At 39.3% G+C, this 24,704-nt stretch overlaps 3 protein-coding genes and 2 long non-coding RNA genes across 5 annotated transcripts in view; all 5 read right to left on the bottom strand.

Annotated features, from left to right (window-relative positions):
* Positions 1-370: 370 nt before the first annotated feature.
* LOC109480176 lies at positions 371-2,763 on the bottom strand. Its single transcript, XR_002140826.1, has 4 exons — positions 2,724-2,763; positions 2,113-2,186; positions 1,662-1,938; positions 371-1,296 (listed from the first exon to the last, which is right to left on the bottom strand). It is a non-coding gene; the product is annotated as an uncharacterized LOC109480176 (long non-coding RNA).
* A 3,128-nt stretch (positions 2,764-5,891) lies between these two features.
* On the bottom strand, positions 5,892-14,195 carry LOC109479656. The gene is made up of 6 exons (XM_019781643.1): positions 13,843-14,195; positions 8,625-9,095; positions 7,859-8,386; positions 6,958-7,638; positions 6,371-6,538; positions 5,892-6,007 (listed from the first exon to the last, which is right to left on the bottom strand). Exons 1-6 carry the CDS (start codon positions 14,132-14,134, stop codon positions 5,892-5,894), a joined length of 2,256 nt encoding a protein of 751 aa, XP_019637202.1. The 5' UTR covers positions 14,135-14,195.
* On the bottom strand, positions 10,654-11,887 carry LOC109480175. Its single transcript, XR_002140825.1, has 3 exons — positions 11,512-11,887; positions 11,033-11,196; positions 10,654-10,875 (listed from the first exon to the last, which is right to left on the bottom strand). It is a non-coding gene; the product is annotated as an uncharacterized LOC109480175 (long non-coding RNA).
* A 3,936-nt stretch (positions 14,196-18,131) lies between the features above and the next one.
* LOC109480173 lies at positions 18,132-21,209 on the bottom strand. Its single transcript, XM_019782338.1, has 4 exons — positions 20,824-21,209; positions 20,404-20,426; positions 19,718-19,994; positions 18,132-19,318 (listed from the first exon to the last, which is right to left on the bottom strand). Exons 1-4 carry the CDS (start codon positions 21,173-21,175, stop codon positions 18,975-18,977), a joined length of 996 nt encoding a protein of 331 aa, XP_019637897.1. The 5' UTR covers positions 21,176-21,209; the 3' UTR covers positions 18,132-18,974.
* Positions 21,210-22,896: 1,687 nt separating this feature from the next.
* The window catches only part of LOC109480174, a 3,010-nt gene continuing 1,202 nt past the window's right edge, over positions 22,897-24,704 (bottom strand). The window contains exon 2 of the mRNA XM_019782339.1: positions 22,897-23,992. Within this exon, the coding sequence (XP_019637898.1) occupies positions 23,637-23,992 (356 nt within the window). The 3' untranslated portion in view covers positions 22,897-23,636. The remainder of the gene's footprint in view (positions 23,993-24,704) is intronic.

Raw genomic sequence — 24,704 nt, 5'->3', positions numbered from 1 at the left:
TGCACACCGATTCCAATCCTTTTACATCAAGTAAAAACAGTCAGAATCCACTTTAGCACAATATTGTTCAATGTAGACTGCTTAAACAAAAACACAAAACAATTGTTAATTTTGTGGTAAGCTAATATCTATATATATAGCTAGCTAGCAGGTAAGTGCCACGCAAGTCGCTTCTCTGTCATTTCGTATGTGAAATTCTATGCATTCTAACTCATTGCATGCCCTGTCAAGTCGATAATATTCTCTTGCATTTGGATACACTAGATATGGATATCACTATACATGAACAGTCTACAGGGACAATGTACTGGGTATATCTTCTTCTCAAATTAATTAAGCTTTTAAGGCGTAGGCATTTGAACACATTTTAGTGTGCCATATGCATATACAGCTATCAGACATAAATGGTAAATTTCTCACTATCCCTTGTTTTATTGTCCACGAGAGACAAGGCAAATAAACTATCGATGATATTTATCTTGACTATGTGTCGAGTTTTTTAAATATGTATGACCATTTCATTGATTCTAGTTTATAATAGTTGCATCTGTTTCACACATCATGTCCACATATTTAAAACATTGACTGACTAAGTGTAAGTGATTCAGCAAGTCAAACTTCGGCTACGTCACCATCCCCATAAATCATGTTGGTCAAATATCTAAAAGTTGAAGGAAATTAATTAAGTTAATCTCACGTAACAGTTCATCAGTAATAATGAAATAGGAAAACCTTTTCACGTTGTACAGTAAGAAGGAAAAACATGTTTGAAGTACTTTGTCACACGTGACGAGAGCTAATATACTATACTGTAATTCGAGATTATTGAGATGTTTAACTTCATGAATAGGCATTCTTAGATTATACTTTTAGTTCTTATGCTAATTATAAGCTAAGAGGGGCATCTTAAGTCAAGTAAATTTAGGTGCCATGATAAAATAGTTGCCCTTTAAAGTCACGTTTTCGATATTTTCCTATAAAGATTTGCCCACAGGCCAGTGCCAGTGCCTTGTTTCTGTGCAACAGTTTGAGTGCTTTCCTGATTTGCTGAACATTGGGTGTCCGTGCCTTCATCTAAGGGTTGCCTCATTGAATCATCTGGCGGTCTTTGGACCCACTCTAACACTGCTTTCTTTTGGCTTTCGTTCAAACTACTGTCCATACTTAAAAATCGACCACTCGCTGCTATCTCTCTTAGCTTAGCTTGACAGCTCAGGAAAGTTGTGCTAAAGTGCTCCTTGTCGTAAAGGTCACCGTCTGTGATGCCGCGATGTCCACAGAGTAAAAGAAGCATCCCTGAAAAAGTAGACAGAGCAAATATGGTTATAGGTGAACTAACCTATTGTATATATAGTTCTGTGGTGGATTGCAATGTTGTACTGTAATATAGAAATGTTTATCTCAGTCTGTTTTTTCTTGTGTAAAACTATCATCGATAACTTCAAATATTTCATAATAATATTATTATTAGGGATAATAGACACTGTCGTCTTTTTGGGGGTGATTGTAAAGTTTTTCGTGTGGATTTCAACCCTAAGTGAATACAATTGGTAACAGATCTAGCCTAACTCTTCTGTATCTTGCTTTCGACATTTACGAACACTTGACCAACGGTCCACTACATTGGCTTTATTTATAGAATTTAACTTTTTTTAAAGTACCATCTTTTCCACAATTGTCCTCAGCCGGGCGAACGATTTGGCTTGCTTCGTCGGGTTCAGTGTCGTGTAAGATGATGTTTCTTGCACTGTTGTCGACAAAGCACAGGACTTTGCAGGGCCAGTTGGCGATTAGCTGTTTTCTCAGAAGATCTTCGTGACCCCTTGATGTCACGTGGAATGGCTCTATGTCAAGGTCCAGGCCTTCAACAACCTCCGTTATAAGCCCTTCGCCTGTTTCTAGGGTTGACTTATTGCGAGCTGCGAGGTATATCCTTAACTGGGAATGCAAAAGTATTTAGCATATATATGAATTCTCATTTAAATAGGTAGGTAGGTAGAAAGAAATGTCTACTAGGATAGTTAATTAGGTAGACTGTGAATTAGTTTGAACTGGTCTGGAAATATGAACACATTAGGAAGTGAGAAATTTGATAATATTAGGTGTACTTACCCTTTTCTTTACTGTTCCTGGTGTTAGTTCCTGGATAGCTGGATTACATGTAGACATCTGACCTTTATCAAATGCTGTCGTCAACAAAAGCCATAATTGGAATGTCAAACTAGAAATTAGATTAAGACTCACCGAGGAATGTAGTCAAATTGCCAGTTGAAAATAAACGGAATAGTCGTTTCAGAACATTTGATTTTTGTTATGTAATAGCGTGCAGTGCATGGTTGTTTCTTCATTGGAAAAGACAAGACATGCTGGATAATAATAATGCTAGGTGTCAGCAATTAGAGAACAGAACATATGACATTACATTAGCAATCAGAGAACAGAACAGTACACCTATACACGTTGCAGAGCCAGCTGAATGTGACCAGATTTTTGCACCAACGCAGAGAAAAATACAAATCAGAGCAGGGTGGTCATATTCCCTTAAAGTCTTCTATGAAGCTGGCCTGAAATAAAGGTACTGCTTGTGCAAAAATACGCTTAAAATATAGAACGTTACATCGGTGTTCTGGTGCCCTTAGTTTAGATAGATTAGGCACGGACGTCGTCTGCTGTCAATGAAATAATCATGGCTATTGTACGGATACATATTGAAAAAAACTTACCTCTGATGATTATACCAAGGACGTCATGAAGGAACTTCATATCGTTGAATGAACTGATAGAACTTGTATGACTTTTGCTTTCGTCAAGAACTGACACTGGAAGAGATGCGTACGGTGTACTCGTATCATCGCGACAAAAATGCTCCACAATTTCGGCACGTTCCTTTTCAGGAGAGCATTCCGGTGTGAATATGATAGTTCCTGACATTGTGTTGCAAGAATATTCGTACAATTTGTAGGTGCCAACATCTTTATCAGTGCACGTTTTCTCCGACTCCTTTTTCATTTCTCCGTTTTCCAAACTAGATAAATATGCCATACGACTTTTTGTAAAGTCACGTACTAAAATTATTTTCAGAACATTCATAATTGCAAAGTTCCCTCTTGTCACGATAACAGCAGCAAAGATCTGTAAAAAGACCGAATTATATTTTACGTTTCGTGGGCTTTAGCCCATGTTGATTTTATCATATGGATGACATGCGCGCGTGCATGAATTTTAGTCCGTTTAAAATAAACAAAGCAACAACTGAAAAATTTGTAAATATATGCCAAAGATTGCAAAACAATATTGGAGAACGACACTATGCCAAAATCAATTCCAAAGGACGCTCGCATCAGTTTTGAGGCTCCCAGAGTTTGTCATCCACATAATCATGAAGTTAAAAGACACATTTTCTAGCTCCATGATATAATCAAATCAACATGGCCTTAGATAAAAGAATTAAGTTTTACTTACGGTATCGTATTCCGACCATGTATATCAAAGACAGTTTAATTTGCACTGTATAGAAAAACTAAGGACCAACACAAATGAATGGAATTTGATCGTTGATTACATATAATCACTTATAGTTTTTTTTTACTCTAAAAGAAAACGTCTAGTTAGTAGACCTAATTGAAATATGCTAAATAAAAAAGGATCAGTTTGGTACCAAAGAAACGCAAGTATGCAGGTTCCAGTGTGCTGGAGGATAATTTGAATTTGAACAGAGACGAGTTATGTTGTCAATGACTGTGTAGGTACTATACCAGTAAAACAAACCGGGTTTGCCAACCCTGCAACAGGAAGCACGGGAGAAGGGGTACTATAATTGCGATCTCCGTGGAGGCGGTTAGTACAGCCCCTATAAAAGCAGGAGCGCCTAGCTAGTCCTGATTTACAAGGCCATTAACCAACTGGTAATAAGTTTGTACTCACACAAAAGCACATCACAAAAAGTATAAACATAACAGGGGCCACCTTTTCCGCTACAGTACACTCAGACCTAAAGTAAACACGTAAATACAGTTTCTGTCCCATTGATTACGGAATGGAACGCTCTACCTACGTACCTATTACACAGCCATTTGTTGATACATTCACGTCCCAGTACGCAACAAAATTTGCATGAAAATCTAGACACTTCCATCCGCTTTATTTCGAACACCCCAATAAAGCCCCGCCCTGTCACACATAGCGGAATTTGACCTCCCGAACGCTCACTAAACCATGGTTAGGTGTGGGTCGGCTGGCGTTCGGCAGAGTCGCGGCTACGGTTAGACTGCGCCAGCCGAATGTTTAAAATGTTTAAAACTTCGGGAGTGTTCGGGATTGTCGGCTTGGTTGGCTAGAGTTCGGCACATATTCGGCTAGTGTTCGCGAGTAGGTCATCAGTGATCGGCGCGTGTTCGGCGGTAAAATGTGGAGACGAACGTGTGCCAACCTACACAAGAGTCCGGCCCTCCTAACCCTCTGCCAAACGTGTCGAATGCTTCCAGATTGCGTGCCGAATCACCCCGAATTTCGGAGAAACACTAGCCTAACGCCAGCTGACCTTCCCCCGACCCTCCCAGCTCATTTAATAGCGGACCAGGTTCTTACTCAGCCCTATAAATTCATCAGACTATGAATGAATAAGTCATTGCATGAGTTCGTTGGCAGAAAGAGGCGACACCATACCCAAGAAGAAGGCAAGTTCCAGGAAAGTTCGAAAATACTACAAATTTCAACTTTCACTGTATAACATGATTGTACGTAGTAGGCCCCTATTCGGGATTCGGGAGTAGGAAAATGTTCAAAGAGATACTTAAGTAGCCCCGTTCCCATTATGCTGAATATTCTGAATACCCTATAAGTACATAGGTTACGTTTTATCTTATTTGTTTACTATCTAATATTATCCTATTGTTAAGTAATATTAATGTATACGTAATTGTTGTGAATTTTTAAATGAAATCTGTATTAGTCTAGTGCATAAGCGATATTACGTAAATGCTGAGCAATACATTTTATTTGTGAGTACACTAGTTGACTAGTAATTGTAAAGGCTGCTTAATGCAGCCTCTAGCCTAGGCTGCAAAAAAGCTTTCAAATGGCTGTATTATGTATGTCTTTGCAAGAATAAACCATTCATATATAGGAGGGATTAGGACGTCTTCGGTTAGTAGTCGGGATAGTTGAAAGTAGGTTGCCAGAATTCGGCGATGGTTCGGGGTTAGTTCGGGAAATGGTTCTGAAATGGTTAGGACGTGATCGGCGCTAAACTTAGCCGTGGCCTGATAAATCTGGCCATTTTGCTCCCTAACACCAGCCGACCTGTAGTCGGTTGGTGTTCGGAAACTCAGTTCGGGAGAGGGTCGTGGATGTGTAACAGGGGCTTAACGTTGTAACTATATTTAACGGTTGGGTGTTTGAACGTATGACTCAAACTGACAGATAAATGTGTGTATTAATTTGCAATCTCTCGTTAGATACGATTTTTCTCATGAAATAAGAAAAACAGAAGGATATGCACATATAAACTCAGTTAACAACATTTACCAAGTTTATTTTTGCAACAATACAATAAAGAAGGAATCCACCCAAATTACATGTACTTGACACATTTCTCTTTGATGAACTTTTCTACAAACGTGCAAAACAATTAAGTACTCATGCAGTGTTTCATTAACTGAAGTTAGCCCCCTTCCATATACTCTTTTAGCAATACCATAAAACGTCTCTTCTTTTTTGTGTGAAGTACGGAATAATTGACCATCATTTTTAACGCATAAAAAAACCACAAGGAGGTTTGGAAATGCTTTACAAATAGTCGTCTTTTTCTGATAGGAATTACAAAAAAATTATTTCAACTTCTTTATTTGGGAATATTCTTACTTGTTCAAATAGCGTAAGTGGTTTCATAATCAGTTGAGCTGTATGGACAGCACATACATAGGAATGGTGATTCTTTGGGAAAGTGTATACTTGATGGTAACCCGCACGTAAGCCTTACACTGGCAAAACATGCCGTCTACCTTTCCTGGGTTAGATTTAAAGATAATCACAGATTGCTTCAAAAGGATGATATATTTAATTTCTTCACAACTATATTAGGTACTAGAATTTTTTATTTTGCTTGAAACGTTAAGAGTTAAGAGTCTTTCATATGTAGATTTCAATAGATTGTAATAGCCATTCTATCATTCCTTTCCAATGAAATAACTTTATGATGGCTTGCATTTAAGTCCGAATCGCTTTTTGGGGGTCTCTTTAGGTTCAAGTTCGGGTTCATGTGCCAATGCCCTGTCATAAGCAGCATCGAGAAGATTGATTAGGAAAATTAGGAGGTTCCTGTCAATATCTTCATTTGGCAAAAACTTTTTTCTTGCATCTATGGCACAACCTTCATCTTTTCCCTCAATTTTCGCATGGTAGAGGGTCAGCTCTGTGGTCCTCTGCTCGTTGCCCTCTAGGCTGAGTAGACTCTGCGCCGTCTTCTTGGTGTCGTTGTACTTGCGCTGGTTGTCCTTGGCTTTGTCCTTCTTGCTCAAGACCAGGAACACCGGTATATCTATAGAGAAACAAGTACGTAGTAAAATTATATCTTTATCTGACTCCAAGTAAAACAATGCATGCAGGTTCCAGACAACACAAATCTACCCCCAAAAGGGAGGTCTGTATTCATGCCCTTTTAAAAAAACAATTCTATTGATTTATGGGTTCGATTAATGAATATCAATTAATGTATTGCCAAATTTTGCGACCAGATCTTTATCATATCATATGGGTTTCAAATCAGGCGGACCAATGCAAGGTAATATGTTGATTTATTTGCAAAAGCGTGTCCAACGGCTTGCAATGTAACGTACATGAATAGGTAAAAATGTATCTAAATAGGTAAAAATGTCTAGTCTATCGATATATAGCATTTTATGTACCAAAAGTGACGTCAGTTTACATAATAAACTATATAAAACAATTGATACTCACTCCTGCCTTTGTTATGGTGAGAAGCAGTCGTCTCCCGAACCAGTTCCAGCAAGTTTTCTGGGGCCATTTCGTCACACGCACAAACGAACAGGAGCCTGTTGAACCTGTTGTCTTCGTTCACCTTCGGAAACTTTTCTTGGAGATCTTTGATTGAAATCAGTCCTCCCTTCTTTCTGAGAACGTCGAATACATTTGTCTTATCTTCAACTTTTCCATCTAAAGTGAGGCCGATAAACTCCCCATAGACCTCATCTGCTGTATTCTCCATACCAGCACAGTCCCAAAAGTAAAGCTTCTTGTCGTAGTTTTCCACCTTCTCTGTCATGAACTGGTCTTCGAACATGGGGACCTTGTCAAGGCGCAGAGTGAGGTTTTGTACACCTCCCTGCCCAAATGAAGTCAACTCACTCCATTTCCCCGCAAGAGCCATGTTCATGGAATTTATCAGCGTTGATTTGCATGAGCCAGGGCGACCTACAACTAATACGTTAAAGTCCTCACTTCTTTTTTTGAGAAGTTGACGAACTTCCACTCGCAGTTCTGAAACTGTCGGAATATTCATCTCAGGACTTTTCATCTTTGAATCAGAGTCGGCCATTTTTGCTTTAGATTGGGGGACTGGCGCTGGTATTGTCTGGAGAAATGCCGTGGGCGTCATCTTAGGCCTTCTCATCTCAATGTCTGCAACCATCAAAATAGAGTGCACTGTTAGCAGTGTGTACCTTTTAACATACCTTTGTCATTGATGTATTGTATATGTAAGTCTTTGAATTTTTATGACTATCACTCTCCTTTCAGTTATGAAGGATGACAGAAACCGTTTCTACAAAGGAAGTATTTTACTCATGCCGCACAAGTCCGAACCATCTCCTGTACTCAAATAACTTTCAGGTATGCTCACCTTCTGCTTTGAAATACTCCGTCCATTGTCGGTACTGCTCTTCCAGCATGATGACCCCCACCACCAAGTCTTCCCCGGCAAGTGTTCGCATCTCGTCAGTGATGAGACAGTCGGTGAGGTTACAACTAAGCTGTCCAGACTTGTAGTCTGTCCAGAACGTATCTAAAGTTGTCAAATTGTGAGGAATAAAATGAAGAATGGTGTAGCCTATTTTGACCTCAACAATGTGAAAGCTTGACTGATAGTAACAGTCTAGCATTTCTTCTGTCTTTCGTTCTATCTTCTCCTTTGAAAGAAGACCTTCTGCTTTCTTCAATAATGTCAAATGCTGCCCCAAAACCTTCCCTCGCTTTTCCCATTGAGCCATTTCTAGTTCCAGCTGCTTCGCCTTTTTCTCATTGAGTTTTTCTTCTATCCCCTGTTCGTCACTGACCCCTGCCGCATGTGTGCCTTGGCTGGTTTCGTCATCTGAGGAGCCGGAATCACCCCTGGATGATAGCGGTGTTAGATACCAAAGCGTTTGGATCGCTGTAGGTAAAGAAAAAGACAGCAACACTCATCAAACTGATTTCTAGAAAAAATCATTCAATGTTTTTCGGTTGTTGCTTTTGACAAAAACAATAAAACACAATCCTTTTCTGACGTATTCCAGAGGTTGCAAAATATTGCCCCGGAAAAACATTTTCCATACTGTAACTGTCAATTCATTCATTCATTATATCATTTTCTGAATATTTATACTCTTGCTTAAAACTATATAACAAACCTGCAGGCTGAGGTGTGCTACGTCCCACAGTAGAAAGTCGTTGGACGACTTCTGCAGCGATGTTTGTCAGTTCGTCAGTTACATGGTCTCTCTGTACGCGTCTTGCACTCATCTGTTTCAGTGTGGGAGAGTACTTCCCGACTAACTCACTAAAGGCCTTGAAGCTGTCGTCATTAGCATCAACCCATATGGGGAATATACGTTTGTTGTTTTTCAGGCACGTTTCAAACTCCAGTTTAGGCCAGTAGGGTTTGTTGAGGAATGATGTACTGACGACAACGACAGCGAGTTCCAAACTTTTACTCGATAAGGTCGAAATTATTCTGTCCCGAATGACTTCACCGGGTTTGATGGAAACATCATCGAAAAAAATATCCTTTTCGGCCAACCCTTGTTGCTGCAGCGTGGTGACCAATGGACGCACAAATGATTCTTTGTCTTCTCCTGCATGGATGATGAATACACGTGGCTCTGGGAACAGGATAAAAACAACTTGACACATATATGTGACCTTCTAAAAGGCACTGAGAGATTCATTCATTTATTCATATCTCAGGTGAATGAGGATACTTGCTCGCCGAACTTTCAGCGCAAATACCGAAGAACGAATCAGGTGAGCCATATTACACTTGAAGCAGCACGGCGGCAGAACGTACTACAGCATGCGTGAAAGCCGCAATGTACTGTGCATAGCACTTCGGTAGAATGTCTCGTATATGGTAGTATTCGCACATATAAGGTTAATATCCCGTCTGTAGTTATCTCCATGACATGTCATGGAGGTTATATTTTCAGTTGCGTTTATCTGTCTGTCCGTCTGTCTGTTGGTCAACAAGATAACTCAAGAACGCCTGGATGGATCGGTTTCATACTTGGTGTGTTGGTAGGGTGTGACGAAAACTGGAAATGATTAGATTTTTGGCCCCCTAGTGGCTTCCTTTGGTACTGCAGCGCAACTTCCGGTTTTGATATCTCGCGATCTGGACAAGCTAGGGTCGTGAAATTTGGATGGAAGGTAGCTTTTGTGCTCGGGAAGAAGTCACGTGAGTTTGGGCCCCCTAGCAGCTTGTTCTGGAACTGCAGGATGGTTTCTTTGAAAATCTTCGAGAGAGGATAACTGAACAACCGCTTGATGGATCGTCATGATTTTTGGTATGTAGGTAGCTTAAGTGACGCTTGATATAATCATAATAAAATTATGCAAATCAGGATCTAATTTGCATAATTAATGAGGACATTCTATAAATCTGCTGTATTTCATATTAGGGCTATAAAACTCTATAGACATGTGTTATTGAGAACGACAAGGTCATTGGTAGATATCGATTATGTAAATGAAGACCTAATTTGCATAATTGATGGAAAATTGGTGCAATTTTATGGTGGTAACTGCTGGGAATTTAATACTTGCAATAATTGGAAGTTCAGTGAAGGTGAACATCACTAAACATAATTTATTTAAATCAGGACCTCATTTGCATAATTTATGAGGAAACGCTAGAATAGCCTTATTTCTTAAGATAACCCTGTCATTGGGTGGAGAGTATGATCAACTGATACAATATATGCAAATGGCCTCGTATAATTTGAATATTTGCAGTGAAAAATGTATAATTAGTCAGCTTGGAAGGCAAACATGAGTTGGCAAAGATATGTCGGGGGCCGTGCTTGCATATAACCAACAACATCATACGTTGTCCATGCCAAATGATAAGGATTTCACGTTGCATGTTAGGCCACACTGATTTAATTTTATGGATGACATCCTCTGGGGACCACAAAACTAATGCGAGAGGGCGAAAAAAAAAATCCAGCCAAAAAAAAAAATAGCTGCTTAACCACAGGAATACAAAGCCGGTAATGCGGATTGAACCACAGGACACAGTGACTGCATCAAATAAACAAGTTTTTATTTGCAGGAGGTAGATGTAGATCATCTTATTCTGGTCTCATCCTCCTTCACAGCTTCCTCCTTTGCAGCTTCCTCCTTCGCAGCTTCCTCCTTCGCAGTTTTCTTTCCCTACAGAAAAACGTAAAAGGTAGATATATACATTATATATACAGTATATAGTTTATACTTTATACCCTGTAGAAGTGCATACAACAAGGGGATTGAATAGATGAAATGTAAAAGGTAGAGCAGAAACAGTACCCACCTGAAAGTTAGTGGTCCATCTTCTTCCTCTCTAGATCTCTTCCTCTTCAGCTTTCTCTTCACTCTTGTACGCTCTCCAACACCAGCTTTGCACACCTACAGAAAAATGACATGGTATTCAAAATTGATTTACTTGGAATGTATGTTTCCAAATAAAATTGAAGTACAGTGTATTGTAAGTTACAACATTACTAATGTAGGTGAGAATGAATGTACAATTAAAACATGAGGTACACAATAATATTTAACCTACATGGCACACTGGGTGAAAGCACTGAAACTCTTGCAGTTTCTCTGGAGGGATGGGAAGCGTGTTTGTTTCCCCACACATCCAGCAGACCAGTGGCAGAATGGTCAGCGCCCTAGACTTGACTTGCGCAGAGTAGTAATACACCTGGTGCACTACATGAAAGAGCCCTGCACAAAACGGATGTGAAACAGAGGAATAAAAATCATTTTTCAAAGAGGAAATTTTGTGAAAATTTGCGAGAGCTCAATATTTTAAAAAAAAACACCCAACAGAAAATCAACAAAAACTTAGCATGAGAAATGCATCTTGTTGGAAATTTTCCATATGATTACAACATTATAATCTACATACAACTACTGTAAATCATTAACAACTTATTTTGTCTGTATCATAACACGTGTACGCGCCCCGCTGCGTTCCCAGATTCTCGATCAAAATCAGAAAAACAAAACAAACAAAAAAAATAACTGAACTATTCTTACCTCAAAAGCTGACTTCTGTTGACAATCTTCGGCTTTAGTTGTTGAAGGCCAGTTTTGTCAACAACAATACGTACAAAACAGCCGAACTGAAAAATGGCATGGCCTGACCCACTTAAAGGCCACCTCAACTCCTCTCCCATTTCTCTCATCGTTGTGGCCGCTCTGGAAAAGACGTCTGTCCGGGCGATACTCGCTGGCTACCACAAGTCGCTCGTACTAGCTGGGCAAACGTTACATCCCCCTCGCCAATGTCGATGGCATACCATTCGACAACAACGCCTCCAGTTTTCTTCTGCACTTTGACGTAATTTTTGAGGAGGACGCTGACGCCATATTGCAAACTTCCCGGTTTACGTTGTTATTGTAGCTAGTACGCATGTGCAAAAGGTTCATTTACGACAAAATTGACGTTTTGCGGTAGTACAAAAGAAGTTGCCTGAGGCTATTGACAGGATCGTCCTGTCAACAGCAGGAAATACTGCACTGCTGACAGGATCGTCCTGTCAATAGCAGAAAATACTGCACTGCTGACAGGACGATCCTGTCAATAGCAGAAAATATTGCACTGCTGACAGGACGATCCTGTAAATAACAGGAAATACTGCATTGCTGACAGGAGCGTCCTGTCAGCAGTGCCATTTTTGACACTGTTGACAGGATCGTCCTGTCAGCAGTGCCATTTTTGGCACTATTGACAGGATTTTTTAAATCTTCCATTTTGGGCTCTATTGACATGATTTCTTCTTTGTTTTCATTTGTTTAACCAGTCAGAAGGCATATGCTACTGTACTGCAGATTAGGCGTTTCACGATGGCGGCTATCATCACGTTAACAGTTATCAATACAGAGTACTCCAGCAGATATATGTCAAAACTAGACATGTTCAAAATATAAATACAAGCGAATTTCATGCATAAGCTGTCTGAAATACGAAGGCAGTTACATAAGATGAAGACAATAAAAAAGACAAAAAGAAGTTGATCTCTATCCATTATTTATTCTTTCAACAACTTCGAAATCAAATGGAACAAATCCAGGAAAATACCGCTGGTGTGGCATTTCAGCTAGCCGGTCATTCCCGCGGCGCCGGCTGTAACAGGCCTGGGCTGTAATGGCTAGCGCTTACTGTCGCCCCGACTAGCCTCTACCAGGCACCGTGGATCGCTGGAAAAATAATAGAAATTGGCCGAAATAAAGGGAATATATACCAAGGGAGTTAGCCGGCCAGAGAAGCTCCAATTGGCGACCTTGGTATATATTCCCTTTATTTCGGCCAATTTCTACTATTTTTCCAGCGATCCACGGTGCCTGGTAGAGGCTAGTCGGGGCGACAGGCACGCACTGCCGCCGCATTGCTTACGGGAGGCCAGGCGCGCGCTACCGAGCGGGGGATCAATGTATGCACGACGATCTGCAGGGGCCGCAGCGCAGGATCGTAAAAAATGGCCTAATAGCATACATAATAACACCTACATAAGACCTACACGAACCAGCGCCCACCCCAAAATTTCCAGTATGAAATAAAAATCCAAAATTTTATCGATCCTGTCAATAGTAGAATAATTTGCACTGCTGACAGGAAAAATCCTGTCAGCAGTGCAAATTATTCTACCATTGACAGGACGATCCTGTCAGCAGTGCAATATTTTCTGCTATTGACAGGACGATCCTGTCAGCAGTGCAGTATTTTCTGCTATTGACAGGACGATCCTGTCAGCAGTGCAGTATTTTCTGCTATTGACAGGACGATCCTGTCAGCAGTGCAATATTTTCTGCTATTGACAGGACGATCCTGTCAATAGCCACAGGCAAAGAAGTTTTACGATAAGCCGCCCTTTTGCGGCATTCATGAGTCGGCAGTCTGTACCGAGTTCCAGCCGAGTTCCGGAGTTCCGTGAAGCCTCAAAAGACATGATTTTTTTTTTTTGGAGAACAAGCGAAAATCAATGCGCGCGCGGATGCCATCCATAAAATTAAATCAGTGTGGCCTTACTAGGTAGAATAAAAATTTTGCTAATGAGCAGGATTGTAAATGTAAGCCATTTACAGGTGATCATCACCATGCATAAGATATACCGAAAGCATTAAACATATCATGGAGGTATGAGATTGTCGAACTCTAGTTTTCAAATATTATGTCGAAAAAACATATCGTCTCCAAAGGCGGAATTCTAAATAGGGGTTTCGTGCTGGGGCAGTACGTTCTGCCGACATGCCGCTGAATGTTCTGAACATCAATATCCATTATTGTTTATATCAAAATATGAAACTTGCTAATGCAATTGGACTGTCCTTAGCTAGCTGAACATACATAAACACAAATAACGTTACCTCTTGGGGGTGCTTGCTGACTTTCATCGTTCAAGATCCGTGCCAAATGTGGGTAACCACTGTCATTCAGAGCTTCGCGAAACACCGAGAATGCATGCGGTCCTTTGGTAGGAAGAATGTCGAGTAAAGCTTTTACTTGGTCTCCACGTGATTGTCGCTTCTCAATCTCGTCAAGATTCTCACCATTCAGGATTCCGCTGTCTAGAAGACGTCTCCGAATGTCCCTAAACCGCAGATCACTTGATATTTCCAGTCGTTTGGCACTAAGAAGGGCTCTGTGCCTTTCCTCCATGACTCAAAGATCTGTGATTAAAGATCAGTGTCCGTGCATTAGTGTCCGTAATTCATGAACATTTGTATATTCTACTTTGCTGATAGTTCAATCAGTTTACTCAAAACTTTGCTGTTCATCACATACATGTCTCTATTAAGGACTCGTGGTTCCATTTTTCACTCAGAAACACCCCCAACGGATAAAGAAAGGTTAAGAATTAGTTTGTGTTTACTTTCAATTCCCAAATACCCCCTCCCCACCCATATTCTTTCATTGAATTAACTACGATGGTGATACTTTAGCTCGCCCCGCGACGTTACTTCTACTTGAGGAAAATTATAATTAGTCTTGGAATATACTCAGCATAGGCTGGTATGTAATTGCAATGTATGTTACACCCTTCTTGAGGTACTTAGAGTATTTTTTTCACGTGAGCAGAAGGTCCGTTGCAGTTACCTGACTTGCCTCCATGACATGTCATGGAGGTTATATTTTCAGTTGCGTTTGTCTGTTTGTTGGTCAAGAAAATAACGCAAGAACGGCTGGCTGGATTGGTTTTATACTCGGTACGTTAGTAGGGTGTGAGGTAAACTGGAAATAATTAGATTTTGGGGCCCCAGTGGCTTCCCTTGGTACTGCAGCGTAACTTCCGGTTCTGATATCTCGCGTTCCGGACATGCTAGAGTCTTGAGTTTTGGATGGTAGCTCTTGTGCTCGGAAAAAAGTCACGTGGGTTTGGGCCCCCTAAGGTCGATTTGTCTAAAAATCTTCAAGAGAGGATAGCTAAAAACTGGTTTTTGATTTTTTGATATGAAGTTTGCTGAATTGATGCTTAGCATACCTAATTCAAAATTATGCAAATCAGGATCAAATTTGCATTATTAATGAGGATATTTTATATATCTGGTGTGTTCCAAATTAAGGCTATTATGGTCTCGGACCGGAGTTTTTTTTCACGATTTTGGAGCCGGTGGACACCCACAGACCAAAGGGCTACAACTCCGCCAAGAAAAGTACGCCGGGAAATCTCATTACATCAGTCAACGGAGGTTTCCAGCCGGCTTCCGATAGAATTTTGGTTATTGTCCGTCGAAAATATAGTTTTTTTGCAGTTTTTTCAACGGACCTGCTTGGAAAAAACGAACTTTCCCAGGCTAACGGCTTATATGCTGAAATAGCTTACTAATTCCTGTTTCTGAAAAGACGGGAAAAATATAAGTTGTTGCGATAAGTTTTTCGCAAAATCCGGTTACGCGAATGCCTTGAAATTCCACATAGAACGCGGTTATTTGGGTCATCAGGCGACAAACCGCATCACCCTTGCTCGCGGACTAATACAAAAAAACGCTTCGCTGGCCGTCTAACTTCACCACGCCGAAAAACACTACAATCCCAAGGGTTTTTGAACAATTCAAGACCTACTTGAAAATCTACAACGATCGCCGAGCTATGGGGAGCCAAACCTGGGTTACGGGTTACCGAGTAGAACTGTTTTAGAGTAGACATAATTTGCATAAGCAATGTGAAATTGCTACAATCTAATAGTGGGATAGTGTTCCATGATTGGCAGTTAAGTGAAGGTGAACATCTCTAAACACAATTTATTCAAATCAGGACCGTATTTTACATAATTTATGAGGAAAAGCTAGAGTAGACTTTTTCTTAGTTAAGATGATCCTGGCTTTTGGTGGAAAACATGATCAACTGATATAATATATGCAAATGGGGCTGTTATAATTTGGATAATTGCAGTGAAATGTGTAACAAGTCAGTTTGGACGGTTAACATGATTTGCCAAAGGTATGTTAGAGGTCGTGCTTGCAACAGTATCATACCTTGCCCATGCCAAAATTGATAGGGAATTCACAAGTGTATGTGTTGCATGTCACTAGGCAGGGGTCATGTGAATAATTTACTTAAATATTTTGCTAATGAGCAGGATTGTAAATGTAAATTATTTACAGGCGGTCATCACCATGCATAAGATTTACGACAGCACTAAACATGTCATGGAGGTATGAGATCGCCGAACTCTAGTTTGATATTGCTACTCTGTATTTACACACTGTGTCCAACTTCTAACCAACTTCTACACCTAAAATATTGTAATCGTATTTCTACAGACCATTCCATGTTCACTTTCTATGGTACTCACAATCATCTAGACTAGAAGAGCTCTAAAACCGTCATAATTTTCTGTTCGGAGGGTCACTTCTATTTTACTTCCGCATTCACCGCATTAATTTGTCGGTTAAATCTAAAACATCGAAAGGAGTTAGACATGTATAGCCAGTGTCAGGTGACAGTACATTGAACACAGATCAGAGTAGGCTATACTTTCTTACCTCGATATTTCATGACTTTCCTTGGTGAGAGAATTTATTGTACATGGGACTCGACAGGCGTAACCTGAGAACAGGCAAGAAACTTCTCCTCAAAACGAGGCTGCGCGGAGATACTAACTGAATCCCATAACACCCCGCGCGGGCAACTGTTTCGGGCTGTTTCACTACTGTCCAAGCAGAAGTTGATGGGAAGATCGTTACCTTTGTATATATATGGCCCTTTTTTGTCGCTACCCCCTTGGCTCGCTCTGGCTAATGGATCCTCTCTGGACAATTTGATACTGTCTTTTCGCCACCCCAGACGATAACGTATTAAAAGGTAGAAATTGGAGTACATGCACGAGGTCATCAGAGAAGAAGATTCAATATTTTTTACAGATATGTTGGTTCCTAGTGCCACAGCAATGTGGTTCGATTTTAGTACATGCATGCAAGAAAAGGGTAATTTGAACTCCCTCTAGTTTTGAATCTTTTTCATGATGGCTACATTGTATCTTAATGCCACCGAAATTGTATTTGCTTTTCCAGCGGCTATTTATTTATATCACACTCACTACTCATGGAACCTGGTAGTGGCGTAATATTCCCGAGTGGTGATCTTTATTCTCTTGCCCTTTTGTACTTTCACCGACGTATGAATGACACAATCTTACGACAGTATCTAGACAATCTGCCACGTCTTGAGTTGGCCATTTCTGAATGGCTTCAGTGTTGAATTTTGCCCTAATGATATTTACAAATCTGTCATCTCAGCATGATGAACCATTCCATTGTTCTGCAGTACCCTCCCGTAGTGTTGAGATTGACAACATTTATCATACCGCATTTACCAGCAAAGACCTAGACGATAAACAAAGTCTAAATTCGTCTGGGATTCGTGGGATACTCAAACATGAACGACCTCCTGCTAGATAACACCAGGCTATACAATTTAGCTAATCACTGATAGCAGTTATAGCGGTTCCCAACAGTTGAAATGACAACTCAGATAACATAAACGTGCAGTAAGCAAATTATTATTGACACACTGGGCTTACAAAAAGTCATGACATCAAACGTCAGCAATTCTAATACAAAAGAGTAAAATTCAGTGAGTTAAAACTATTATCATGTTCGGATGTTGTGTTTAAACTTTTTTTGGGTTCATTGTAAGCATTGAGTGTGTGTGTCTTTTCAACTAGAAGCGATCGATCGGGTACCTCACTACATCACAGCTGTCGGGGTTCCCGACGGTGTGTTGATAACAAGAATGTGATTAGCAGTTTGCTATTGACACAGACTAAAAGAGTTCACCGGTAGGGTAATTTTTGTGTCAGTACATCAAAGGCCTATCAATGTTTGTCACTGATATGGCGGACTAAACGTGGTGCTCAATCGATATCTGTGTGCGCGGCACTTTGATCAAAGAAGACAAACAACAGTGAATGACGCATTTCAGGTACGCCATTATCAAACACAGATACATTGGTAAATCCCGTTATACGGTACAACGGAAGACTGGGAGCACGCAATCCTTGACCTTTGAGATGCAAAATTTTGTTGACGGGATAATTCTGCAAAGTATATCAATCTAATCCTTTTTACATCAAGTAATTCGCTCTACAAGGAACATGTAGTCATAATCCACTTTTGCAAATCATTGTTCAATGTACACTGCTTTAAACAAAAAAAGTGAAATAAACAAAACAGTTGTTCATTTCTAGGTAAACTAATCTATAGCTAGCTACCAGTTTAGGTGCCACGCAATTCGCCTCTCTGTCGTTTCTTATGTGAAAGATGTATTCTAACTCCTTGCATTTCCTGTCAAGTCGAGATGTTCTTGCAATTGAATATACTAGATATGAATATTACTTTCCGATAACAAAGTCACTATACATGAACAATCTAAGGTGGCAGCGCACTGGGCATAACTCCTTCTCAACGTATTAATTTTAGGGCGTAGCATTTGAACACATTTTAATGTGCTATATACAGGTCTCAGACATAAATGATAAATTTCTCATCATTTTTCTCTCTTTTTTCCTCGAGAGACCTCAAGGCAAATAAATTATTGATAAATTAATCTATTATCCTACCTATGTGTCGAGGTTTTTCAATATGTAAGACCAATTCATTGATTATAGTTTATAATAGTTGTGCCAGTTTTGCACATCATGTCCACATAAACATGGAAGGACAAGTTATTTATAAAGTCAAACTTCGGCTATGTCACCATCGCCATAAATCATGTTGGTCAAATATTCAAAAGTTGAAGGAGATTGATTAAATTAATCTCACCTTAAACTTCATCAGTAATAATGAAATAGGACAACCTTTTCACGTTGTACAGTGCGAAGGTAAAAATAAGTATTTTGTCACACGAGAGCTGGTATACTATTAGATCTACACACCTATGTAATTGGAGATGATTGAGATGTTAAACTTCATAAACATGCATTCTTAGATACTTTTAGTTCTAGTGCAAAGAAAGAGGTACATCCAAGTCAAGTTAATGTGGGTGATATGACAGAATTTTAAGTCACGTTTTCGGTATTTGCAAATTTGCTAAGAAGATTTGCGAAGATACCAGTGCTTTGTTTCCGTGCAGCATTTTGAGTGATCTCCTGATTTGTTGGACATTGGACCGTGCCTTCATTTGAGGGCTGCTTCATTGAATCATCTGGCGGTCGTTGGATCCACTCTAACACTGCTTTCTTCTGGCTTTCATTCAATTTACTTTCCATACTTAGAAATCGACCACTCGCTGCTATTTCTCTTAGCTTAGGTTGATAGCACAGGAAAGCTGTGCTAAAGTGCTTCTTGTCGTAAAGGTCACTGCCATCGATGTCGCGATGACCACAGAGTAAAAGAAGCACCCCTGGAAAAAGGAGACAGCAAATGTAATTATAGGTGAACTAACCGTGGTGGACTGTACTGTTGTACTGTAATTAATATTAAAATGTTTATCTCAGTCTGTTCTTTGTTATGTAAAACTACTATCGAAAACTTAAACTTCAAAACTATTATCCAAAACTACATGTATTATTGAAAGCTTCAAATATTTCGTAATAATATTGTTATTAGTAAAAATAGACACTGTCGTCTTTTTGGGGGTGATTGTAAAGTTTTCGTGTAAAGTTTAACCCAAAGTGAATGTAATTGGCAACAAATCTTGCCTAACTCTTTTTTTAAATTGCAAATGTTTGCTGCATTTACAAACACTTGACGAAGTACCACTGCGTTGACTTTATCTATAGAATTTAACTTTGAAAGGTACCATCTTTTCCACAAATGTCCTCAGCTGGGCGGACGATTTGACTTGCTTCGTCGGATTCCGTGTCGTGTAAGATGATGTTTCTTGCACTTTTGTCGACACAGCATAAGACTTTGCAGGGCCAGTTGGTACTGAGCTTCTCTCTCAGGAGTTCTTCGTGACGTCTTGATGGCGCGTGGAATGGCTCTATGTCAAGTTCCAGGCCATCAACAACGCCCTTTATAAGCTTGTTGCCTGCTTCTAGGGTTGACTCATTGCGAGCTGCGAGGTATATCCTTAACTGGGAATATATATATATATATATATATATATATATATATATATATATATATATATATATATATATATATATATATATATATATATATATAGATAGATAGATAGATAGATAGATAGGTAGATATATATATATATATATATAGAGAGAGAGAGAGAGAGAGAGAGATAGAGATAGATATATATAGATAGATATAGGTATATTCAAATAGATATATATATTCAAATAGACAGATATATACTTAGATAGATGCTTGTAACTCTATATATTTTATAAATAACAGACACAGCAGGGCATGAAATAAATAAATCTCTAGATAGATAGTTAAATAGATAGACTGCAAAAGAGTATGCACTGGTCTGGCAATGTTAACACATTATGAAGTGAGGTTTATAACATTGGATGTACTTACCCTTTTATTTATTGTTCCTGTTGCTAAAATAAACGGAAGAATAGTTTCAGAACAGTAAAAGTTTTGTTATATAGTAGCGTACAGTGTCAGTGTATGGTTGCTTCTACGTGTTGGTCTTCATTGGAAAAGACAAGACATGCTGGATAATGTTATGCTAGGTGATACCCCACAAAGTCCTTCACATTAGCAATCAGAGAACAGAACAGTACACCTATATAAGTTGCAGAGCCTGCTGAATTCTAATCATGAAACAAACCTTGAAATAAAGGTACTGCTTGTGCAAATGTTAAAATTCACGAAAACGCCTAAAATATAGAACGTTACATCGGTGTTTTGGTTCCCTTAGTTTAGCTACGGAAGTTTTGCCTGCTGGCAATGAAATAATGGCTATTATACGGATACATATTGAAAATATCCTACCTCTGATGATTATACCAAGGACGTGATGAAGAAACTTCATATCGCTGAATGAACTGATAGAACTTCTGTGACTTTTGTTTTCGTCAAGAACTGACACTGGAAGAGAAGCGTACGGTGTATCATCGCGACGAAAGTGCTCCACAATGGCACGCTCGTCGTCGCCTTCCGGTGTGAATATGATAGTTCCTGACAATGTGTTGCAAGAATACTCGTACAATTTGTAGTCGCCAATTCTATCAATGTTATTCGTTTCCTCCGACATTTTCATCATTTCTCCATTTTCCAAACTAGATAAAAATGCAGTACTACTTTCTGTAAAGTCACGTACTAAAATTATTTTCAGAACATTCATAATTGTGAAGTTCTCTCTTGTCACGGTAACTGCAGCAACGATCTGTAAAACACGAATTGATATTTTACGTTTTGTGGACCATATTGATTTGATTATATGGATGACATCAGAGCGCGCGCGCGCATGAATTTTCGGCCGTTTTCAAAAAAGTTTTCTACCATACTGTAAATCGTACAAAGCAAAATTAGCAAATATATGCCGAATATTACAAAAAATAACATATTGGAGAACGATACTAATGCCAAAATCAATTCCAAAGGAAAAGAAGACTGTGAAGAAATGAAAATAAAGTGTGTCACAGTTGTAAAACTAGAGATCCTAAATTGCTTGAATTATATCTGTTGATCATATTCTACACCAAAGGACAGTCTTATCTTAACGAAGAATGTCGTAATATTTAGCATTTCCTCATAAATTATGCAAATGAGGTCGTTATTTGAATATGTTATGTTCACCTTGAAATTCCAGGCAGTTACCACTTTGGAATTATAAATTTTTTTCATTAATTATGCAAATAAGATCTTCATTTGCATAATCGATATTTGCCTGTGTTTCTCTCGTTCTTAATTACTTATGTCACAAGCTTGAATGGTCCTATCATGGAATGGAGCTGATTTACAGAATTTCCTAGGGGGCTCAAACTTTCATCGACATATGAAGGACACAATCTTACGACAGTATCTAGAAAATCTGCCACGTCTTGAATTAGCCATTTTTAATGGGTTCAGTGACTTTTGCCTTAACGATATTTACCAATCTGTCATTTCGGCTTGATGGATCATTCCATTGTTCTGCTGTGCCCTCCCGTAGCGTTGAATAATAAAACGTCAGCTATTATCATACGGCAAAGAATGCAATTCAATGATTTAAAACTATTAGCTTGTTCGGATGTGAGTAGTTGTCGTGTTTAAACTTCGGCTTTTTTCGTTTTAAGTAGATATCTTCAGGCCATTTTAGGCGTTTTCAACTAGAAGCGATCGGGCACCTCATTACATAACAGCTGTCGGGGTTTCCGACGGTTGAAGTGATGTGTTGATAACAAGAATGTGATTAGCAGTTTGCTTTTGACACAGACTAAAAGAGTTCACCGGTAGGATTATTTTTTAGTACATCAAAGGCCTATCATTATATGTCACTGATATGGCGGACTAAACATGGTGCTAAATCGATCGAATCGCGGCACTTTGAGCATGAAGAGAAACAACAGCGAATGGCGGATTTCAGGTACGCCATTATATGAAATCCAGATAATTTCCGAAGGCTCTAGAGGCGTTTTAGAAATAACCTTGACCTGACGATGCCAAATTTGGTATGAAAGTTCGTGATGATACCAAATTTGGTTGACAAGAGAGTTCTTGTGCAACAATTCCAATCATTTTACATCAAGTAATTTTCTCCACATGGAAAGCCACACTTTTCGCTTTAACTTATTTATGTTTGGTTGGATTCTTTATGTTACCTTATGATTCATTGCACACTTGTATATAGTGATTATTTTCTTCTTATTTATTTTTGTATTTTATCCTCAGTTACTTTGTTTGTATTTTACTATGTTGGGGTTTACCCCCCAGGTATCATTGAAAAACGCCGACAAGGCGATATGTATCACCTGGATAAATAAATAAATGAAAATGAAAATGACATGCACAGTCACTTTCGCACAGACTTGCTAATAAACATAGTGAAATAACGAAAAAAAAGCACAAGGTATTTTAGGCCACAATTAATCAATTTAATGTATGATGACATCCGCGCGCTTCCTTGTTCTAAAAAAGCGAAGAAGGCTACTACATTCAATCGTGTATGAATGTTAGCCTCGTCTACACACTATCATAAAACTGTTCCTTTTTCTTTTTTATGTGCATAATAATTGCCTTTTTAACTTCGCACTTGTTTTTCAGACATAAAGGAACTACCAGATTCTTTGCAAATAGTTTCCAAAATAGTCATCTATCTGTATCAGGACATGATGTTTTCCACCAGTTATTGGAGACACATTTTAACAACCTAACATACAATAAGTGGTTCAATTTATCAATTGAGCGGCATAGACAACACATACATGAGCATGGTAATTCTGCAGCACTTAGTCTAGCTTCAGTACTACTGGTTGTCTGGCTTAGGTATTATTATTATGTATTATCAGTATCATTGAATGTCTAGTTCATTAGAGATCCTTGGTGTTATATATATATATATATGATAAAGATGTACAGGCCGTTTAGGGCCATGAATGGTTAAAAGAATGTTTGCATTTCATATGTAGACCTTTAGTCTTGAACAGATACTGTCCTTCATAATGTAAATGCCAAACTAGAAATTACGCTGAGATTGATCAAAGAACTGTAGTTAAATGACTATAAAGAGCCAATACATGTGTGTAACACGTTTACAAAGCTCATGCAATCTTAGACACACATTTGCAATGATTATTCTATCCTTCCACATAACAAGAAGAATTTTATGATGGCTTGCATTCATTTCGCTTTTTGGGAGGCTTTTCAGGTTCAACATGTTTAATCTCAACTTTGTCACCGTGTGTCACGGTCCGGTCAAAGGCGGGATGAAGAAGATTGCACAGCAAAATAAGGAGTTTCCTGTCAATATCTTCATTTGGCAAAAACATATTAAATGCATCTAAGGGGCAACCTTCATCTTTTCCCTCGATTTCTGCGTGGTAGAGACTCAGTTCTGTTGTCCTCTGCTTGTTTCCTTGTAGGTTTAGAGTATTGAATGCCATGTCCTTTGTGGCTTTGTACGTGCTCTCGTTAGTCTTTATCTTGTCCATCTTGCTGAGGACCAGGAACACCGGTATGTCTATAGACAAACAAATACGCAGTAGAAGCTATATCATTTATATACATCTCTACTTTTTCATGTGCAACAATACATGCAGTTTGCAGGCAACACAAATCTACCAAAATGGAAGGTTTGTATTAGTGTTCTTTATTACTATAGAAATCTATTAATTTATGAATTTGACTAATGAATATCAATCAAAATTTAGTGACCAGTTACTTTGAACGTTGATACATGTATAAAGTTAACTTACACAGCGTACGTAAAAAGGTCATGTCTAGTCTATATAACGTTTTATATCATACCCGGGCCGCGATAACGTTCGATAACGGGTTCCGGACCGGGCCGTACGTTACGGTACGGCCCGGTCGGGAACCCGTTATCGAACGCTTCCATCGCTTCCATAAAACGATTCGAACGTGTTTCGTCCTAACCGCGTGTGCCCCTTTCGAAAATTCGAATACAGAATCCGGACGTTGGAACTGATGTTGTTGCATTTGAGGGTTTAGGGGCACCAACTTTTGGCTCATCTTGCATTATAAGGCGCGTTTTCTTGGGTGGGTATGATATAAATAAAATACAACACGGTGTATTCCGCATCGCCCTCGGTCCCGGCCCTCCCACGAGTCGGATCGCCCTCCGGCCTGCGGCCGTCGGGCGATCCGACCCGCGGTCGGGCCGATACCTCGGGCGATACGGAATACCCCGTGTTGTATTCTATATATATAGA

This window comes from Branchiostoma belcheri, unplaced genomic scaffold (genome assembly GCF_001625305.1).
Source record: "Branchiostoma belcheri isolate BF01 breed outbred unplaced genomic scaffold, Haploidv18h27 scaffold5, whole genome shotgun sequence".
Lineage (NCBI taxonomy): Eukaryota > Metazoa > Chordata > Leptocardii > Amphioxiformes > Branchiostomatidae > Branchiostoma > Branchiostoma belcheri.
Note: the sequence above shows the minus strand (reverse complement) of the source record. Positions and strands in the feature narration are given on the sequence as shown.

Coding starts and splice junctions, on each gene's coding strand:
- LOC109480173 (XM_019782338.1), bottom strand. CDS start 21,175: ATGAATGTTCTGAAAATAATTTTAGTACGTGACTTTACAGAAAGTAGT. Junction 19,995..20,403: donor CAGGAACAATAAATAAAAGG/GTAAGTACATCC, acceptor ATATATTCCCAG/TTAAGGATATACCTCGCAGC. Junction 19,319..19,717: donor GGACATTTGTGGAAAAGATG/GTACCTTTCAAA, acceptor TCCTTTTTCCAG/GGGTGCTTCTTTTACTCTGT.
- LOC109479656 (XM_019781643.1), bottom strand. CDS start 14,134: ATGGAGGAAAGGCACAGAGCCCTTCTTAGTGCCAAACGACTGGAAATA. Junction 9,096..13,842: donor TCAGCAAGCACCCCCAAGAG/GTAACGTTATTT, acceptor TCCTGTTCCCAG/AGCCACGTGTATTCATCATC. Junction 8,387..8,624: donor TAGCACACCTCAGCCTGCAG/GTTTGTTATATA, acceptor CTTTACCTACAG/CGATCCAAACGCTTTGGTAT.